Source organism: Dermacentor variabilis, chromosome 8, assembly GCF_050947875.1.
Source record: "Dermacentor variabilis isolate Ectoservices chromosome 8, ASM5094787v1, whole genome shotgun sequence".
Taxonomy (NCBI): domain Eukaryota; kingdom Metazoa; phylum Arthropoda; class Arachnida; order Ixodida; family Ixodidae; genus Dermacentor; species Dermacentor variabilis.
In genome coordinates, this window is record NC_134575.1 from 41,126,686 (window position 1) to 41,148,936 (window position 22,251).

The window sequence follows — 22,251 nt, forward strand, 5'->3', positions numbered from 1 at the left end:
AAACCAGACCGGACACGACAATTAAGGCAACGCGGTCAGACAGAAACCTCTCTGGCTTGTCTGCATGGTCTATTTGGTCATTCACTTTTTGTGCCGAACAATACTACTTTGTCAGTCCATGTAACTGATTTATTGATGTATGTCTTTTAATCACACAAGGGCCAGCTATGGCCAAAGAGCGCCATGACATATGGCAATGAACTGCGTATGTAACGAAATGAAATGATCAATTTGAGTTGCAAATGTAGATGTGATGCGGCTGTACGCAGGCCTAAAAGCGGGTTGCTCTAAACTAATGACTCATAAGAAGGGGCGTAAAAGTCTCGTTATGAAAAGGTGATATAATAGGATGCATAGAAGTACTTCTGCCTTCACAGGGCTCTTGAAGTAAAGGAAGAGCTGGGAGACTCGTGCTGTAAAGTTATGTCAGTGCAGTTATAGCCTTCAAGGCGAGGCTGTGCTACACACGACCCGACCAAATGATTTGTGGCATATAAACAACTAAAAACTGCTTCCAGGTTAAAAAGCGGTTCATTACTAAGAAACAAGGCTGGGTGAAATGGAATACACTGATGATACGCAGAAGGAAAGTACTTTTTACGCTGGTTTTCTATTTTCCTGCACTCGACGAGTACATAGAGAACTGTGAGACTGTCGCCACACCTCGGACAAGAGGCAGGGTCAGTTCAAGTCAGTAGATAAGAGTGTGTGCCGAAGGTATGACCTGTTCAGTACTCGACAAAGGAGCACTTTTTTGTATCGTGTTGTTTTCTCCGATATCCAGTGCCCTAACTTGGGTTTGATAAAGCGCAGCTCATTCGATACTTGGCAATACCACTCTTTCTGCAAGTGCTTCTTCAGCTTGTGACGTAAGTATGGTTTAAGGTCCGTGGCTGGAATGGGTATGTCTGTGTCGGTGTCGCTAAAAGCGACTGAGGTAGCATTTTCGTCGGCACCTTCATTGCATTTTATGCCACTGTGGCAAGGCACCCAACAGAGGACGATGACTTGTTTATCGTTATAAGCAGAGCATAACAATGCATATAGTTCGTTAAAAACATTGTTCTTAGATTTTAGTAAACTCATTATGGCTCGGACTACATTCAGTAAGTCTGTAAACACAATAACCCTAGTAACATTTGTTTGTTTAATGTATTTAACTACAGCGAGGATCATGTACGCTTCCGCCGTAAAAATACTTGTATATGAATTTAGTGTTCCACATATTAAAGAAATTGGTCCTAGAGCTGCGTAAGTAACACCAGGATAAGATTAGAAGTATCTGTGTAAAATTCAGTTCAGGAATACTTATCCTTAAGCCCAAGAAAATGATAATGTATGTGTACCTCAGGGGCTTGTTTTGATATTTCTAAGAGATGCCGCACTGGGTTATTTGCCACTCCCAAGGTGGTGGAAGCCGCTGTAGGAGCCATTAGGGCATTCTATAAAAGAGGGACGCCTGTTTCTTCTGATAGTGCTTCCAACCGGAAGGACAGAGGAGGCCTGGTGGGTTCCTTAAGGGTCTATCTTGCACAAGACAATTGATTGAATTTTATTATGACCTTGCATCTCATATCGACACCAGCGGACAAGTTGATTGTCTTTTTCTGGACTTTCAAAAGACGATTGATACTGTTTCACACCCTTTGCTTTTAGAAAAACTAGCATCACTAAATATTGACTATACAGTTCTAGTTTGCATCGAAAACTATCTATCGTTCCTCCGGCAGTGCGTAGGGGCCACATTTATTTTTAATGTATATAAATGACATTTGTTCAGGAATTAGTTGTATATACGGTTGTTTGCCGATGACTGCGTCTTATATAGGAAAATTAGAAAAGCAGATGACGTCTCCCTGTTACAAAGTGACTTATCATGTCTTTATCAATGGTGTTCGAGATGGAAAATGAACTGAGATACTAAAAAATGCGGTCATATTACTTTTACACGTAAAAAAACACCCGTTAACTTCTGAGTATGTAATCAGCAATAACAGTGAAACAGAAATTACACTATAAATACTTATGTGTGACATTCTCAACCAATTGTTTATGTAATGCTCACGTTGATACACTGGTTGCTAAGCTCGCCCGGACCTTAAACATTATACAGCTAAATCTTAGGCACGTGCCGCCTTGTTTGAAATCAACTGCTTACCTAACGTACGTTCGACCAATGCTCGAATATGCTTTTGCCATGTGGGACCCTTGGCAAAAAACTCTAAGTGATAAACTTAAAAAAATCCAGAACCGAGTAGCAAGGTTAGTCGTATGCTGATACCCGAGAACCGATAGCTGTACCAATATGAAAAATAAAATAGGAAGGAAAATTCTTTCCTCTCGTCGAAGAAAATTGAGACTGAAACTTTCTTTATCAAATATTGCATGGTAAAACCGGCGTACGAAAGGAAATATACTTACTCAGGCCTCATTATGTCTCTGCGCGTACTGATCATCAATTCAAGATGTAAGAATACCGCTCTAGAACTAATAGGTATGCTAATTCATTTTTGTTCATTCCATTGGCAAATGAAATCGCCTATCAAGTTAGCAAGTGTGTTGCTTCACTGAAGATGTTTTTCTTTTTCGACATTGCGTTCTGGTTAAGCGGGGTAATCATCCAATAAAGAAATAAAGTGCTGGGCGGTTGCGGAACAGCCTGGTCGTAGACAAGTAGTGAATAATTGAATGGCATGGATGATCTACAGCTGATCTTACCTTCAATGCATACGAAAAGCTTAAATATGTTCTTTAGAAGTACAGAGACTATTCGTTAGATTCGACCCGCAGGCTTTGAACAGGACTAGTCCTGAGGGCGCCTTTAGCAATTTGTATGTCTAAGGGGTGGATGGGATCTAGCATTTTCAGAGCACTAGGCCCAGCAGAGCTATATAACATTGCTCGAGGTACGATAATATCGGACTTTTGTGGAAGCTTATATGGAATTTCCTGTCGTTTCCCCAGGTAGCGCCTGACGAGAGCTTCAGTAGGTTCATAGTCTTAAGGCATGTTGCTTTAAGATATTTTAGATGAGGTATAAAAGTTAACTTGCAGTGTAAGATAATACTGTCACGAACAGTGGCGTGACAAAGACGTTGTAGTGGGGCTAGGTCAGAGTCTCTCTCCTGGCGGACTGAAAGGGCTGCTAGAACCTGTATGTCCTCTACAGTCTTCGCTAGCCAAGTGCTAGCCGTTTACTTTCGATTAAATACTCCCCGTAACATTTCTTTTGTTTACGGCTCACAGGTAGGCGTTCTCCATTGAAATCTATTGTGGGTGCTGGCAGTGGACCTCTCTTGTTAAAGAACAGGACGCAGGTAATATTTTGAGGGTTTATTTTAAAACCGTTCTCGTCTGCCCACTTAGAGAACTTATTTAAGCCAAGCTATACTTGTCGCTCGCAGATACTTAGAAGACATGACTAGTAAAAAATCTCGATGTCATCCACATATACAGAATAAAACATAGTATGTGGTATGGTAGTGTGCAGCGAATTCATTTTGACAATAAAAAGAGTGCAGCTCAGCACACCACTAAGAAACATCAGCCTCTTGCGTAAAAGGACGAGACAGAACGTTGCCAACTCTTACACAGAACGTGCGATGAGAGAGGCAATTCTGAGTCGCATTCAGTAAGTTGCCTCGGACTCCCATTCCAGATGGATTACGGAAGATTCCAAAGCGCCAAGTTGTGTCGTTAGCCTTTTCCAGATCTAAAAATACCGACGGAAAAAAGCTGTTTGTGGACAAAACCTTCACGAATTTGTGCCTCAATACGTATCAAATGGCCAGTGGTTGACCGACCCTCGCGAAAACCACACTGGTATTGTTCAAGCTGCTTGTTAGATTCAAGTAAATGTATTAGGCGTCGGTTAATCATTTTTTGAACACTCTGCAGATGCAGCTTGTTAGTGCTATAGGACGGTAACTCGAAAGAGACGATGAATCCTTGCCCTGTTTCAGAATAGGAATTATAATAGCGTCTTTCCAGACAGGCGGGATCTTGGCTGAAGGGCATACAGCATTGTAGAGGGAAAAGAGATTTTTTTGTGTGTTTCAGAGGGTAGATGATTTATCATATATATTGTACAGTCGGCTCCTGGGGCAGATTTATTGCAGCTTTTTAGTGATGCCTGTAGCTCAGCTAAACAGAATGGCCCATTATATGCCTGGTATTTTTGCATTTTCTTTTCAGATTCTGCCTTTCTATTCTGGCTTCGTATAGTTTAGATGTTTCGGGATAGTCTGCTGAGCTGAGCACACGTTCAAACTGTGCGCTTACGAAGCTCCCCTGGTCTTCCAAGCCATTGCCCTGTGTGTTTACCAAAGGGAACAAATATGTTTGTCGCCCTCTTACCTTATAAATTATGTTCCAGACTTTGGCGTCGTCTGTATATGAGTTGATACCTGATAAAAACTTCTGCCAACTCTTTCTTCTGTCATGTCTGTGCGTTCTCCTGCCTTAGGATTTTACCTTCTTGAAATTGATGAGATTCTCCGCAGTGGGAGCAGCTCGTAGAAACCCCCACGCTTCGTTCTGTTTCCTACGAGCGTTTCCACGTTCGTCCTTCGACCACGGGACACGGCGTTTGCAGGCCTCACCACTTGCTTCAGATATACACGTAGAGGCGGCATCAGTTATTGAGGCGGTAAAATACTCCACAGCAGCATCGTTTCCTAACAAAGACATGTGAGCCCACATGTCATGCCAATAGTACGAGTTCGAAATTTCCCCCAGCCGGCTGTATCAACCTTCCACCGCGGGGCTTGTGGTGGAGATTCGTTTATCTGAATGTTCGCAGCATTATGGGAGAGTGGTCCTTCCCATAAGGATTTTGGTAGCTTCCCATTCAAGTTCAGGTAATATGGACGGGGAAACTATGCCAAGATCAACAGGATAAATAGTTCTGTTTGCAAGACCGTAATATGTAGGTTTCTTCTTATTCAGGAGACGCGCACTACAGGACAAAAGAAACTAGTCAACAAGACGACCTCGCGCGTTTATACGAGAGTCGCCCCACAGGCTGCTGTGTGCATTGAAATCGGCAACAACGAGATAAGCTTCTGGCATTTCATCCGTAAAGGACTGAAATTCATGTTTGTGTAAGTGGTATGTCGGGTTATGTAAAGCGAGAAAGTGGTGATGAGTTTGTTTAGAACTCGAAGTGCCACTGCTTCACGGCGCGCCACTGGGGAGAATCTGATCGATTTTAAGAATTACAATGGCACCACCGCCTGATGCGAAAGCATCATCGCGATCTTTACGAAACTTAACATACTGTCGCAGAAAGTTTGTGTTTCGTTGTTAAGTGCGTTTACTGTAGACACAGCGCTTTTGGATCGTGTTAATGGATTAGTTCAGCACATCATCGAGGTTTCCAAGAATACCTCTGACGTTCCATTGTATAATTTGTGTATCCATACTGAAAGCAAATTGGTGCTATGTGTACAAAAAAAGGGAGTGTTGCCTTAGAGAACAGAGTCCTCTCGAGGCCCTGTAACGCGGGGTTTGTCCTCTGTAGAGCGGTCGAGGTAGCATTGCCGCTCCTTAGGCGCTTGGTGCGCCGTCAGGATGGGTGTAGTGTCCATTGTTTCTTCTGAGGCGCCGGACACGCGCTCTTGAGAGCGAGAAGTTCCGCGAGAGGGTCTCGCCTCGGAGGACGAGACCCATGCGACCACCAGCCTGGAGGTCGATGTGGTTGCCTTTAGGTCTGCTGCGTCGGCTGTTGCCAGCGCCAGCAAGGGCTGGGGAGGGTGAGGCCAGCTTGACTACGCCCACCTTGGGGGCTGCTGACCGTCCTGCGGGTTCGCTACGCGTCGCGCAGGTTGGCGCCGAGAACTTTTGTGGGGCCGGGAACCCCAGCGTACCGGGTTTGTTTGCTGGTTGGGTGGAGTAGGCTTAACCACTTCCACCCCGGGGCCGGAGCCAGAAGTGACAGCTTGCTGCGCCCGGGCTGGGAACTTGGCAGTGGCCGCTGCGACGATGGCCCCCGACGCGCCACGTCAGCATAAGGTGTGCTGGGGAAAGCTGAGCACATCTTGCGGGCTTCCTTAAAAGAAATATTTTCCTTGACTTTAAGGGTAATTTTATCTTTTTCCTTTTTCCAGTTCCGACAAGAACGTCAGTAAGCTGCGTAGTTACCACTGCAATTCACACAGTGAGGTGTGCCACTACAGTTGTCGGAGGGGGGCCCTGGGCTCCACACTTTGCACAGGTTGCTCGACCACGACAGCTCCGCGAGCCATAGCCGAATGTTTGGCACTGGGAGCGCCGTCTATGGTTTGGAATATATGGTGGGACAGTTAACATAATGTATCGTGTTTCAATGGTTTCCGGCACAACGCTAGACGCAAATGTTAGAATAAGATGTTTGGTCGGGATTCCTTTGTTGCCCCGTCTAATGATGACACAGTTTACATTGCTGACATTTTGATCTTTCCACCCTTCCATAGGTCCATCTTCCGAAAATGCTAGGAGGTCCACTCCTGAAATGACTCCGCGTGAGCTATTAATTGATCGGTGTGGTGTGGGCAGAGATTGGTATGTTGCCAAACGCCACTAGACTGCCGAGCTTCTCCTACTGGTGTTTCAGAGGGATGTCGAGAAGAAGGTCTCCGCTAGCCATTTTAATCACTAACCTGACCCTATGGCGGTCAAAGATTTTGCAACTATGAATAGAGAAATGAATCTGGCCTGTTTTGAGAGTTCTCACTGTGTACAAGATGTAATTTCGCATACGCCTCTTTTGGTCGGTTGAAACATGTGTTGAGTTAATCGGTGCGTCCCCTCTTTGGAGGGTGGCGATTAAGTATGCGGGGAAATGCTGGTGTTCCCATAGTAGTTCGGTTTCTTTTCGGCAGCCATGCTGGCCAGCCATCACGGAGCCCAACTAGGGGATGCTGCAGCGTAAGGCTGCAAGTGCCAACCGTAGATTGCCACTATAACCATGAAATATCCTATCCAAGGCAGGGCACATACACAAGGTTATCCCAAGTCGCTTAGGCAAATTATGAAGTGACAGAAGAGAAGAGACGATAAGAGAGTAAAAGAAAGATGGGAAAAAAGAGGTTGAAGAGCGGAACAGGATAAGGCGACTGCCGATTTCCTCCAGGTGGGTGAGTCTGGAGGTGCCATTTACGTGAAGCAGAGGCCAAAGGTGTGTGTTGCCTTCACCAAGGGGACTTAGCGGTCCGAACACCCAGCATTCCTGCAACCCCCATGATCCCCTTTCCCCGGACACGGCTACGTTGCTCACGGCTACACGCGGGAGGGTCCAACCCTCCTGTGCTCGGATACGTCATGTCGCAACACACGAAACGCCTACTGATGCAGACGCCCGTGCGGGTTCTCAGTCGATGTATCCCAGCAGTACTTTGATGCAGGGTGACTCCATGAGACAAGTGGATTACTCCCTTTATAGATCACCACATTTCTCTGGCCAGTACAACCGAATATAAGCGGCTGCATTTGTGTCGAGTGCACCCTTGCCTAAGGATATGTGCTCCACGCATGATACCCCCAAATATGGCAAACTGATTGCATCTGTTATCTTCCAAGTTCAAATGGGAGCGGTGTGCAATTGATTCTCGCTCAAACAGTCAGTTCCGAACGTTTACACACAATCACATCAGAGATTTCGCACAGCCGCAATGGCAAACGCAATTAAACTCAGTGCTGCAAGTTGGATTCAAAGGGGTATATATATGTAATAGATAGATGCATCCCGATGGAGCTATGAACGTAGCTATAGTTGAATGCTCAGCACCTTATATTTGCTGGGAGGAGTGTTGGCGCGACGCTAGGAACACCGGACGAGGACGCATGGACGAAGGCTTATAGGAAGCAGTGCTCGTGTTTTTTTTCATCATAATCCAGTGTTTCCTTCAATCGCACTAATATTTCCCACAAAAAGCAAAACGTATCAATTAGCTGAATGCGCTATGATTGTCAGATTCGCGCTGTTATGACAAGAAAATTTTTCACTCGTTGCGTTTGTTTTCATCTGCGCCTGGTTCACAGCGCGCATATTCTAGACACAGATGTGTTGCTCTTGAAATCGGTAGCGAGAGATATGAACTTGCCATGAACGAACGTGCTACGGTTTCCTTCTCGTTCAGTTTAAACTTATTTCGTTTCTCTTTTGCACTTGGCTAATTTTACAATAAGTGCACCAGGTTTACTAGTCTTTTTTGTTTCAGAACGGGCTTACTCATGGCCACCAGCTAAAGCTGATAAAACTAAAGAAAGAAACATTAAGAAATTTGAGGTTTGCCAGATTGCACTGGGTCACCGCAGAAGCTGACGCTAGCAAACCCTGCAGTAGTGACCGAGGCTGCCCAAAACACCTCGTGCATGTCATGTTCTTGGCTCCGCAACTGTTTCCGGTGCATGCAGGCAGTTAGCAAAAGCATTGTCTGCGAGGTCCACTTCAGTTACCCAGGGGAAGCCGTCGCTGGTTTGGGCATTTGGACGCCACCTATGGAAGCAATCTCAGAACTGTGGGCAAGTTGCACTTCCGCGATGAAACCGTGATTAGAGAACATGCCCGGTCGGCGTGAGTAGCGCGGTCACAGCTTCTCTTGCTTGTTTCGAAGGTCCTATGCCTGAAGCTCCCTCTGGTTGTGTTGCCTAGCTCAATCCGCTGTATTCTTTGCCACCGATATAGAGCTTCTCGAGACGATACATGGCACCTTGTCTGTGAAACAGCGCCAAACCTGGAGCTTCTCTATGGCTTAAAATGTATAAACGAAACGGAAAGTAAGGTTTTCTTTAGCTCTCACATGTCTGAGCCGATCAAAAAAGGTGCGTTTGGTAGTCTAGAAAGATGTATGCAAGCGTTCCAATACATTCGTGCGTTTGCGAACATGAATGAATGTTCAATCGTTCCAAGGCGCAAACTTCCACACGTAAGCGAAAGATTCCAGTGAGAATCCTGCGCGCATTCAATGTCTGCGTCTGCGTGCGTTTTGAAACGCAATGCTCATTCTCCTTTTATTTTGCATCTTCGCGCCTACTAAAATTAGGCATTTTGTTGCGATCGTACGGATGTGTGCGTCTGTCAATCGTTTGAAGGTGCGAGGCACCACGAACGAAGAAGAGCGCATGCTGTAGCCATGCCAATCCGAGCCAGTGGCACGGCGCAAGTCGCCTGTGTGCTACCATAAGCTAGCGCCTTCGTTCCTCGATATCGATAACAAATAATAAAAAAATCACGCTTAAACCGCTCTGGGAGTTGTCCAAATATGCGTAAGCATTGTGCCAGTTGCTCATGTCCACGCGGCCGGTGTCATAAGTGTTACGACACTTGATCCGGCCAGTACAAACGACAGCGCTGCCGCGACACCAACTGGTGCAGACGGCAGCGCAAGGTGCATCGATAACGCAAGCAAAGTACTACAGGAGGCGGCGCGAGGTGTGCTGATGACGTTTCGAGCATCATAAGCCGTCATCGCTTTTTAGCGCCTTGTCCGCGTCCATGTCGAATCATTATGAACCGTGATCAAACGACTCCGGCAGCTACACATCCCGACCGAACGTATACTCTGGCACGGCCTAGTGGACCATATCTTGAAAGCGATCTGAAGCGGGCAGTGCCGACTGCTGATTAAAAAAAATTTGTATGGGTAAGCATTGCTGTGCTTATCAAACCAGAAGAACCGTCCATCCGTCCGTCTCTTAAGGCGATCGCTTTGAAGATAGCGCCCGCAGCAGCGAGCGAATTCGCCATCGTGCTGCCTTTCGCTTCAACGCGAGCTGCGCGGCGAGAACACAGAGCATTACGAAGCTGTCAGCACTCGCCGCACTAAGCCACCATCGCAGGTCACTTGCAGTGATGGGGGCCCACTCGTCTCTTTTCAACGCGAACTCGGTCGCGTGAACGCAGAGCACACGAAGCTGCCAGCAGCGGGCGCTCGCTGTCGCCGTTTCAGATCCCTTTCAACGTACGTCCCTCGCTGCCTGACGCAGCCGTTGCCGGAGTGCAGTTCATCACGGTTCACAGCACTACATTATGCTGATAGCTCCGCGCGCTATGTTGTCGCCGCTTCGCGTTGAGGAGAGGCGCGAGGGCACATATCATGAAAGTCGATCTGCAAAAGGTGCAGGGCGCAGCGTGTTCCGAGACCTTCGTGAGCGCAGTGCTGTGTTCCTGCCGCAACGTTCGCGTTGAAACAACAGGCAGCACGAAGGCAAAGTCGCTCTCCGCTGCGGTCTCTATCTTGAAAACGATCGTCTTACGGCACGGACGGTCTGTCAGACTGCCGGACGGACGGTTTTCTCCTTGGGTAAGCATATAAATTGTTATGCGTTTGAAAAGACTGTCAACATAACGTCAGAACTTTGCTGCCGAAGTGAGATGAGGATAGCCAAGACGTACAGCAGCATTTACTTTTTCATGAAAGGGGCACGTGAGACAGTATTGGCTACCATTCTTGGCCTGAAAAGGACCTTCTTGACACGCCAGTGTCGGGAAGCATCGGCTGTCGCCGTGCCGGTTCGTGCAAATCAATTGCTCGCACCCTATTCTTTGTTTTGTGTTTCCAGGAAAAGCAGGCTCTGATGGGGCTGACGGCGGCCCAGTTCGCCCTCGGCCACTTCTTCACGAGCGCGACGTTCTACCTCATCGAGAGTGCCATCGTGGTAACGCTCATGTACACCGTCGAGACCCACTGGAACGACGTGCCCTACGCCGACGGCATCAACCCGGTCATGGTGTTGCTCTCCTTCTTTCTGTACGACGTCGGCCAAGCGCTCACACCAGTTTTAGTCACCTCCGTGCTTCCAAAAGGTGAGATTCACTTCTGCACCCATTTGTCATGCGTATTCACATAAAAAATCGTGAGCCATTCCCAGTGGCGTAGCTAGGTCGTCTGGCACCCGGGGCCCATAGGTCTTCTGCCACCCCCTCCCCGGGTGTAGCCGGCGGAAAGAGGGGTGTCTTCACATGTATATGACACCCCCCCCCCCCACTGGCCCCTCGCACCCGGGGCCCACGGCCCCCCGGCCCCCCCTGTTGCTACGCCACTGGCCATTCCACTCTGTGAAAGTGGTTGACCAGCGACGCTGTTTTAGCACATGACGTGGAGGTGACACAAGATTTTGAACAAAGGTGCGAACTCATCTATTGTCTTGATAGGTGGTCACCGTGACGAAAGGTACGCACAGTCGTTTATTGTCTTAATCGGTGGTCATTATTGCACTGGCAACTGCAATCACATTCTTCGATATTGTCTAATGGATGCTCGTGTGCCGCTGGGTGGTCGGTTGGGCCGGATCGGTGTGATATCGCAAGGGAAATGTCTGCAACGCGGAACGCGTAAGCCACTCCCTTTTCGGTACCGACGCATCCACAGTGAAATCACCGACAACAGGGATAGTGTCATCGCAGCTAGCTCACACAAAGTGAGCAGCCATGAACCTTACAGGACAACGGCCCATTGCATTTTTTGCTCGTTTACGGAGGTATGAGCCGTTGATGATGACAGTTTTCGACATGCTGTTCTGTATGTTAGGGGCGGGATTAGAAAGCATTTAAGCACTGTTTGCTTCACGTTGCTCAGTGCTTGTAGCCTCTGCTATACGGGGCTATGGGCCATTTCATTTTTTTCATACTTACGGGAGCATGAATGTTCACGGGGGTTCGAGACATAGATGATGATAGTTTTTGTTCACGGAGAACAAAGATGCATAGAACCCTAGCCACAGATAGCTTCGCTGTAAAAGAATGCCTATGCTTTCGCCACAACTGTTAGTAATTGCGTATGCCCACCACTCGCGATGTGGAACATATATTAGTGGAATCCACATGTCCAACATCACTTGCGAACTAAAGGTATTGTGCAATTTGGCCCTGCAATACAAATAAAAAAGTCATCATTTAGGAGTTATCTTGCGCTACAAGAATATTCATCATCAATCTTCTGTCTATTTATTTCATCTAACACAGGGTTTATCAAACTTTTCCTCTACGCGATCCCTTATAGTAGTAACAAACCTATCGTGACCATTCCCCGCCGTCCTTTTGTATGGTTTCTGAAACTTTTCTTTTGTCAATAACGCATATACCATTACATTTTTAAAGAAAACAATAATGCATGGAGGTACCAAGAACACTTAATAACGTTGTTTTACAAGGAATTATTTAAGCATTATATTATTTAGAAGGTTGTATTTGCTTGATTGATATAGCCACACCTCCAGAACCCTAGTCGAACAGTTTGGGTGAGAGAAAACTGGCTTCAGTTGGGAGGCCATATTCGGGGAAGTTTTCATTGTGGCAACCGATAGTTTAGGTCGCCGTTTGTCTTACCGCTTTATCGTGCACCTTGCGGCCAAAAGTAATATTACACTTTGCATAATAAAGATGATATCAAAGGTTCTATATATATATATATATATATATATATATATATATATATATATATATATATATATATATATTTATTGTTCATTTCAAGTGGCTTACATTGTACTATTGAATACACGAGCGATTCATTTCTGCAGTGTGCGCCACGTCTGTGGTATCGCTATCGCCAGTGGTATCGCTATATTTATGTCGTTTTTTTCTTGTTACTATTGCGCACAACTTTATCTGATGTATCGCGGGTTTATAAGGAAGCCCAAATGCATGTACATGTTACTTTGACAAAGGCTGGTCCACCAGCCGAAACGTCAGTCAAATATACTGTGCTTATTCAACGTACGTCATACTCTCTCTCTCTCTCTCTCTCTATATATATATATATATATATATATATATATATATATATATATAATATGGCAGTGAAAGAGTGTGGGCATCGACAGTGAATTCATTATTTCTCTTCCAGCAAAGAGAAAGTGCCGTCATTAGTATGAAAGGCAACATGTTACCTTTTTCCAACTCTCCTAGAGGCTACATACATGCGCGCTCCATAGGAGTTTTCAGCGATACGAAAAGTCCAGCAAGGAAACTTATTCTTGCGGATGAAGCTCTTAAATTTGACTCCATCTATCATGAGATGTGGTCGTTCGAAAAAAAATCACTGTATTCGATGACCACTGTACCTCAAGTCGGATCCTTTATGACCCACAGAAAGAAAGATCACTGACCATTTCGGAACCATGGCCCACAGTTTGAGCAACAGTGGTCTAACGCTATGTATCCGGAACTTTACAGGCAGAGAAGGCATGCACCCTGTTTGATTGGAACAATAAAGCATGGAGCGCGTCAATTCCAAGATGACAAATGGGTAGCCCGAATGTCACTTGCCATTAGGAGCCTTGCCGCATGGCTGCTTGCCACTGGTTTAGCGCGATGGCAAAGACCGCGCATATATGAAAAGGCATAGGGTGAGCGTTAAGTTTATTGGCGTGATACAGATGCCAAATCTATAGCCTCAACAAGCCAGACATGAGATGCTCCTATTTTAACTTTGGCATAAACGGTTTTTCCCAAGAAAAAAAAAAACGTATGACCGAACGGAAGGAGGTATTGTAGGATGCATGCTTCCATTTTGGAGACGTGTTCTCCATCCACGGGAAGGCGACGAGGGCGTCGGAAAAGGCACATTATTTTAACCGCAGGCACCGCGAAAGAAAAAGCACGAAAAGTAAAGAGCAATTACATTTTTTTTGGGGGGGGGGTTGCGTGCATGAACTGCGATGTAATTATGAGGCAGGCCGTAGTATTGCCCCATGGATTTATTTTGTCCGCGTGGGGTCTTTTAACGTGCGCCTAAGCATCCAAGTACGCGAGCGTTCCTGCATTCCGCCCACTTCAAAATACGACCGTGGTGGGCCAGGAATTGAACCCGTGAATAAGGGTGCAAACATGTAGGAGTGTGTGTTATAGACACATTTACGCACTTATTCCCTTTTTTAGGGTGTAACTTATTTCACAGCGTGCGGGCGTCGCGTTGTACAAGAGCTCATAGGACCGGGCTCCAGCTGGCCTAACTAACTGGCCTAACTAACCTAATTGGCTTAGTAGCGTAACGGCCGAGAGCGGCGCTTGCTAACACTCACAACGGTTATAGTTGTAGACGTATAGAGATAACTCGGTGGTGTTGACAGGAGTATTATAGTTGTATAGAGATTAACTCCATGTTGACGGGAGTATTATAGTTGTAGACGTAAAGAGATAACTCGATGGTATTGACGGGAGTATAATAGTTGTATAGAGATAGCTCGTTGGTGTTGACGGGAATATTATGGTTGTATAGAGATAACTCGATGGTGTTGACGGGAGTATTATAGTTGTATAGAGAGAACTCGATGGCGTTGACGGGAGTATTATAGTTATAGACGTATAGAGATAACTCGATGGTGTTGACAGGAGTATTATAGTTGTATAGAGATAACTCCATGTTGTCGGGAGTATTACAGTTGTAGACGTAAAGAGATAACTCGATGGTATTGACGGGAGTATAATAGTTGTGTAGAGATAACTCGTTGGTGTTGACGGGAATATTATGGTTGTATAGAGATAACTCGATGGTGTTGACGGAATTATTATAGTTGTGTAGAGATAACTCACTGGTGTTGACGGGAGTATTATAGTTGTAGACGTATATATATAACTCGATGGTGTTGACAGGCGTATTATAGTTGTAGACGTATAGAGAATTAGAGATAACTCGATGGTGTTGACAGGAGTATGTCCACCGCGCTACTTTAACTGGCAGGGCGCCGCACAATTATGGCGGAGGTTGTGGGTTCGGCTTCCGCCTGCGGTAGGTTAACGTTTGGTCCACTGTCATGCCCCTCTTACCTTATAATTTCTGAATTCCAAATTAACGTGACAATTGTCTTCTGCAGTGCTTTTCCGGGCTTCATTGCGTTTTCTTTTCGTAGAGTCAGTCGATCACTCAGTTTAGTTTAGCACAGGCTAGTCCGGTCGGTTGGTCGTCCCTGACACGCAAAAAAGACCATGCTCTTTAAAGATGTTATAAAAAATGTGTAACTGCAAGCAAATGTTTAGCAACTGCAAACGTTATTATTTCTCACAGGCAGTTACTAGGTATCTACAAACGCTATAGCCCCGCAGCTGCAAACGAGTAATGGCTACTACCGAATTTTTCCCGTGGTATATGGTGCTGGGGGTGATTCATTTTGGCCAAGACTTGAATGGGACTGGAGCTTTCCTGATTATTTTCTTGCTTTATTACCTATGTGCTATCTCTTACCGTAAGTGCGTTCAGATATTAGGAGATAGAAATTGACGCCGTCAGTTTGATTTATTCCAGAAAATACATGGGTGCTCACCGGCAGAAGTCTGGGTCCTCAACACTGTGGCTCTATATACATTTCAGGGAACTCGGAGATAAGTTGCGTGAAAAGCCTGTTCATTGTGTTTACCCGAATTAGCCCTCACCCATAATTTAGGGATTCCCATGTGCAGGATGGTTGAGAACAGTCCTCTTTCTTGTCATCTTGATAGTAGTACCGAGCTGAGCAATGTAATGTTCTCTTCCTGGCAATCTCGATCGTCATAATGAGCTCAGGAATATATAGACTATCTTCAATATTGGCCAGAATTAGAACTCAACCTCGGTATCGGAATCCCGATCTGTAGGATGGGTGAGAACAGTCCTCTTCCTGGTCATCTTGATTACCGCAACGAGCTTACGAATATAGACTACTTTGAATATTGGCCAGAATTAGAACCCAACCTTGGATTCCGAATCCCCACCTGCAGGATGGGTGAGAACACTCCTCTTCCTGGCCATCTTGATTGTCCCAACAAGCTTACGAATACAGAGACTACCTTCAATATTGGCCAGAATTAGAACCCTGCCTTGGTTTCTGCACCCTTACCTGCAGGATGGGTGAGAACACTCCTCTTCCTGGCCATCTTGATTGTCCCAACAAGCTTACGAATATAGAGACTACCTTCAATATTGGCCAGAATTAGAACCCTGCCTTTGTTTCTGCACCCTTACCTGCAGGATGGGTGAGAACACTCCTCTTCCTGGCCATCCTGGTAGTAGCCCCGAGCCTGTTCCTCGCCGCGCTTTTTCCCGTGACGGTGCCCGACTACTTGACCGCAAGCAGGAGAAACCAACTTTTAGGAGGCATTTTACCCCACTCCGCGCTCGTCTCCGTCATGATGATCATGTTTCTCGCCCAAGACTACAAGGGTACGTGCTATCATTTTAGCGATTCGTTCACCGCCATATATATTTATAAGAATATTTTACTTGCGTACCTATCCGCATAAATAATGCTCGAGAGGCTTATTAAAGGTCGGCAAAATAAACAACTTACTTAGCAAACTCGCAAAAAGTATATTTTACTTAGGATTCAATCGGACTCGGACATTGAGCGCTCACTATGACTGGGACTCGCCGTAAACAAACTCAACCGGGTTCACTTGGACTCACACTCAACAAAACAGACTCATCCGGGCTCTGACTTACCAAAATGTTACTGTTGAGGTTCCTCGGACTCAATGTCAGCAAAAGGAGATTCAATGGTCTCGCTCAGACTTGGACTCCCATGTCTTTGCAAGTCTGAGTGGGTCGTTTCATTCGTAATTCCCAGGCCTATTCTTTAGAGTATTCGTGTTTTCCTCTCACTTAAGAAAACGGTGATGCGGCTCGCACGTTTGAGCTACATTATCAAGTTGCAATATTATAGAAACGTCAGTACTGCCATCACAGGAGTATTCTCGGTAATTACATGGCCACGTTTGCGAGCGTCGTTGCTTGAATCCAGTTACAACTGAGCTATGCTTGCTTCCGAGCTGGAATCAAATAGGGAATCTGCAATCAAACACGAACGTGCCTGGTAGTTCCTCGCGGCGTTTGCCCACGGGATTGAATTGGCCGCTTCTCATTAGTCTTCCCTATTGTCGGCTATAACCACGACCATAGGCGGCAAGCTTTCATTTCTCTGTGGGGGTTGGAGTCCGATCATCATTCCGAACTATATATATATATATATATATATATATATATATATATATACAGAGAAAGAACGCCGCAGATAGAACGAGTTGGGATCTATTAACAAGGAAGGTTTGTGTGAGTGCACTCATACGCACGCCCACACTGTTGCTGCGACGCCTCGAACCTCGGCCGACATTACTATTGGGTAGCGTGGCGTTGTCGGCGGGCAGCAGGTGTCCGGTAGACCATAGCGACTAGGCAGGGTCGAGACGATGTCTAGTGCGAAACTTGCACTGTTTGTTCAATTATCGGTGAAGGTTAAGAAGAAGAGAATGAATGAAGTAAAAAAAGTACATCGCGGGGCCCCTTAAGTAGGCCCACTAAAATTGTAGGCGGGATCTTGCTCACGTCAACGTCACGTCACAGGCATCACAGGCACTGCGTTTGGTTGTGGATAGGCGGCTGATCACCTCTCCCAGGTGACTTTTCACGAGCTTGCCTCCGCTGGTGGCAACTCGCGGGTCCTGGGGATCGTAGGCGGCTGATCCCTTCTCTTCTAGGCGTCGTTGGTTCGCGGAAAGGAACCCTCCCCTAGAGTTGGACAGTTTGTGGAAAGGGTTTTTCACGCACACACACGAATTGGGCCTGTAAACACTGCGGGACGTCCGTCAGACCGGCGACCACTCGAGACAACCATAACAAATTAGGGATCCACCCTGGGTTCCGATGAGGCATGGGGGTTGATCATCCTTTTGGCCCGGGGTGTCACGCGCCAACTGTAACAACATACACAAGCGCGAGCGCAAATAAATTATTCTTTTGTTGAGCGGAGTTGCTGGCTGCTAGCGAGTGCGACGGACGCCTTGAACGCACCCTGGTTTCAGAGGCGGCGTGCGCACACCTGCGTAGCGCTACTGAAATCCATTATATTCGGAAGAGTTTACTTCTTCATTACCGTGCGGCCGCGCATGCGCAAATGCGAGCCTTCTGGATCTGCACCACGACGACGTTTATGATTTAATGACATCCTCCTTGAAACGGGGCGGTGACAAATAGGTCACCTAGCCTGCTGTATCTTTTCAGGCATACTGCCGTTGTTTTTTCACGCTAGCAATTTTGTGTACATCTCGATAACCTTTTTTTCCCCTTTTTTTTCGACCGCCACCGGATAGCGAGCGACATCTCGTGGTGATGCAAGGAACCCAGCGGCGGGTGCATCGCCCGTACTGCGCTGTGATTGGTTGGCTTATTCGGCAAGAGAGCAGCCGGGCCGCATCGCCCAGGGTCACAAATCCCGGCGAGGTTTGAAAAACTGAAATAAGAAATTTAGGAATCCTGAACCTCGCATTTTAAATTAGAAATTGGTACGTCTAATCTCTTCGTTCACGAATTATGATGGACCGTATACACAGGTGTCGATATTACGTAATTTTGTTGCAAGGCATTTTGGGCGTCGTTTAAAAAAAAGTTGGGAAAGAAAAGAAAACGTGAAGGTCGTAGGACAGTGCTTTTGTGCATTTTCTAGCGGTTCGTCGTAGACACAGGATAATTAAAGCGCGATTGGTTGTAAAGTCAAATTCCGTTTTTATAATGAAAATGGTTTGGATTGCCGGGTCAAAGCATTGAAAAATGTTGAGTATTGGCAGGTCAATTACGATAAAAGAAAAACATTTTTTTCTTTATTATTGGCAGAGCGCGGCAGGTCGAACATCTCGCAAAACATTGTAGTACACCACTATATAAGTGATCGTGTGTAGGAATATAAGCACATTGAAGTGAAATCGACACGCGCCGAGCACGCAGGTGGTTCTATTTCTTCAAATGTCAATGTCTGTATATATTTTCCTTGTCATCGCTAAACAGAACTTGCATATTGAGTCCTGTGCACATATCTGCACAGTGTGACTGAATGGTTTAAAAACCGCTCATGCAGGAAGTTTGTAAGTCCGTAACTGTGTATCATAAGTTGTTATCATAGTTTTCCAGATTGCATATGTTAGAGCATCTCAACTGGAAAAAAAAATCTGAGAGTACAACTTGCGTGAAATTGTTACAAAGTCTACTATGGTTTTGCAACCCTAATCATAAATCGGCGGCACGCTTCAGAATGGTGTGCAATGCATCAACATTGTCCCCTGTAAATATTTGTTTCGAGTGCTGCAGTTTACAGAACCATGATCTTCTTTGAGGATTAGTTACAGAGCTTTTCGCCTGGCGGGAAAATTATTTACTCGTATGATTTTAGACAATATTTTAAAATAATTGAAGGAGAAAAATAAAAGTTCATACATTTTATGGTTTTGTCTCGAATGCGAAAAAAATTTTCAAAATTGGGCGTAGTAACTATCCATCAAGAACGAGTTCTTCTTCCTCATGTATTTGTACCGGAGCTATTAAAGTAAAGCCTATAATTCCTCTTAACTCTGTTTTAGAGATGTTTCTTTTTTTACTGCCGGAACCGTTACGTTAGTCTATCCGGCGAGCGCTTACGCCATGCGAGCTGGGTGCAAGGCTCTTGCAAAGAATTTCACAGTACTCGTTTTGTCTGGAAAGTAAGCTTTAGCTCACGCGCTCTTATCTAAATACACGTGAAAGGAGAAAGTATTTTTTTGGTGAACAGTCGAGCAGATTTGGTGAGGTTTGTTTCACCTAAAGGTTAAGATCTAGTAACAGATTGTAGGGAAGTTATGATTTAGACGGTCGACATTTAAATAAAAAATGGTTGAAGATCGCAAATCTTTAATAAACGAAACTATTAGGTTAAAAGCATAGTTTCTAAAGAAACAGGTATATCACAATTCTGTAAGCTGCACCTAATAGTACGTCTAGAGCAGACAAAATTGGTATGGTATGCATGGCTCTGAAAAAAGACAACTAATAGGGGTGTAGGAGTTTAGCCAGAGCCTTGCAATCATTGTCACAAGTTCACGTAAGATATCAGTTATATAAGATTTCTGAGGTTTTCAAGCTCTAACGGATGCAGTTTGAAGAACTGCAATATTTGTTTTTGGCGTAGAGCTACAAACATGCAAACTTAGTTCTCCTATTTTTTCAAGCTCACCATTTTTCAATATCCCCTTTAAAAAGTCCAAGCCTTAAATTGGGATTCAGCTTCCTGCAGTGGCTACGATTTAACTTTCTCTCTCAAATGCACCAAATTACATTAGAATCGTCCAAATAGTTATCTCAGAAAAGAGTTTCTTCTTTTATGTGGGTTTGTATAGGCGGCTTCGGGGTTTGGCCCGGGCTAACGCTTCTTCTTAAGCGCATATGACAGCGACAAAACGAGCCAATAAATCCGATGCTGTCTGCCATCTTTCTTGCTTCTCAGGCGGTGCAGGCTGGTCTCTGGTCACCAGGCGCATTATGGGTAACAAGGTCACCATACTGGAGATCTGGGTGCTCATGCTTGGTTCCAACGTGGTCATGGCGTTCCTGACGTGGTACCTCCCCCAGATCCTGCCGTGGTGCACGGACAACCCGCGCAGCCCAATATTCCTTCTCACGGTGAGGATGCGTCCGAGAATGTGTTCGACGTCGGATAGACGTCTTATACGTCGGATAGACGTCGGATAGACGTCGGATGGACGTTTTAGGGCTGTACGCGAAAACGAATTTGCCTCCACTGACTACCAGCTTGTGGACGCGGATTATTCAGCAGGAAAGGCATAGGTACAGCGAAGAGCAAATGTATTCTAGCTAGCTGCCACTGGTGCTAAGTGTCAGCCGCATAGTGATCGTCAGCATGCCACTTTTGTTTTATTTTAATTCTACGATAAAGAGCGCACATGATAGACAAAAATGTCTCAAATCGGAGCATAAGCGCAAGTTTGAGACAGAGCAGGGAAGCCATGACGACTCAAGCGCTAACGTTCAACAAATGTCCATTCACTTCTTTCAACACTAACTTATCCATTATCAACAAAATGTGTATTCGAATCAGTAATGCCTATATACATGAATGAATGTCAGTGATGGCGCATGTCGCACAGCCAACGCAAGTTCTTTTGAGACACATTTTCAGGAAGTCGATGTGATAGTCATGAACAAATGTAAACTGGTAACAGAAATATTTGAGGCCCATATGACAGACTGACTGGACACACGATGTGTCAGCACACCGCGTGGGTTATCTTGAAATGAACTTGCGTTTCTTCGTGCCGATATTAAATAGTTTTGTGGTCATGGCATTGTGACATGCGCCGTCACTATCATTGATGCATGTGTATCGGCGCGTATCGCTTGAAATAAACATTTGGTGAAAGACAGGGCTTGTGTTGTGTTGCCCCTTCAGTCCCTGTCTCAAGTTTGCGCTACTGCTCTGACGTGACGTACCAAAACGCCCAAGCTCGTGTGAACCTTTCAAACGCGTTGTGGTTGCACAAATGGTCACATGATATCGCTACTGGCGTTGTTACAGCCATCCACGTCACCGGTAACCCCTTGTTCCGCGAGGGAGTAATATCCGTTAGAACAAGGTGTAACTGTTATTATTTAGTATAGTTTCGTGTTCATTGAGTCCATAGTTATATGGAGTGAAACTTGAGAAGAATAAAGAAATTCAGGGGACCCCGATATTTTGTTTGTTAGTCACACGAAAAAAACATCCGTCGGTGGTTAAAAGAAGGTCCCAGATACACTGCTGCTGTGTATAAGCCAGCATGCTAGTTAATTTTGTTACCGCACCGGTAATAGTTGAAAGAAATGTATCTCGCTTCTGTGAATCCATTATTTGTTGTGCCCTTTTGTGGGCTGCGAAATGTTCCTGCGAAATGTTGCTGCTTAAACACATGGGAGCGAGAACCCGTCAAGTTGCCTTATGGCAGCTTTCCTCTTCATGCCGTCACGTACAATTGTACGTACACATGTACGTATTCATGTGTACGTACGTACACATGAATAAACTGCATTGATTGATTGACTGCGATGTCCTCGAGAGGCACTGGCGAACGTTCCCAGGGCGAGCCTTGTAGACAAATGCTAATAGCCAATAACGCTGACAGGAGCCTAACCGCCACGGTACCCTAAGTTGCAAAGCAATACATGCGTAATGCGGTAGATATTGGTGTGGCTTCGGTCTGCCGCAAGTGATCTTTCCGTCCGCCTTCATTTTCGTCGGAATTTCAAAATTTTTGTTTAGGCGTTGCTATTAGCGTTCTCTGCAAATCTGTTTTGTTCAAATGGAGGACGCTTTAGAACGACAATATGTTAAACATCGAGCCACATTAAAAGAAAAATTCTTTAAAAGCCCTATATTTGCATTCCGCGGTGAAATTTGAATAAGCGAGAAAAGAGACCGTAAGGCAAGCTTCACTTCTTTCTGTTTCGCGTTGATAGGCGATGGCCTGTAGATCTACGCCACGCCACGAATTTCAAGATATTG

At 45.5% G+C, this 22,251-nt stretch overlaps 1 protein-coding gene across 1 annotated transcript in view; it reads left to right on the plus strand.

The window, feature by feature from the left end:
• The window catches only part of LOC142590124 (phospholipid-transporting ATPase ABCA3-like), a 95,531-nt gene that overhangs the window by 13,341 nt on the left and 59,939 nt on the right, over positions 1-22,251 (plus strand). The window contains exons 6-8 of the mRNA XM_075701993.1: positions 10,543-10,786; positions 15,927-16,118; positions 20,200-20,375. Of these exons, the coding sequence (XP_075558108.1) occupies positions 10,543-10,786; positions 15,927-16,118; positions 20,200-20,375 (612 nt within the window). The remainder of the gene's footprint in view (positions 1-10,542; positions 10,787-15,926; positions 16,119-20,199; positions 20,376-22,251) is intronic.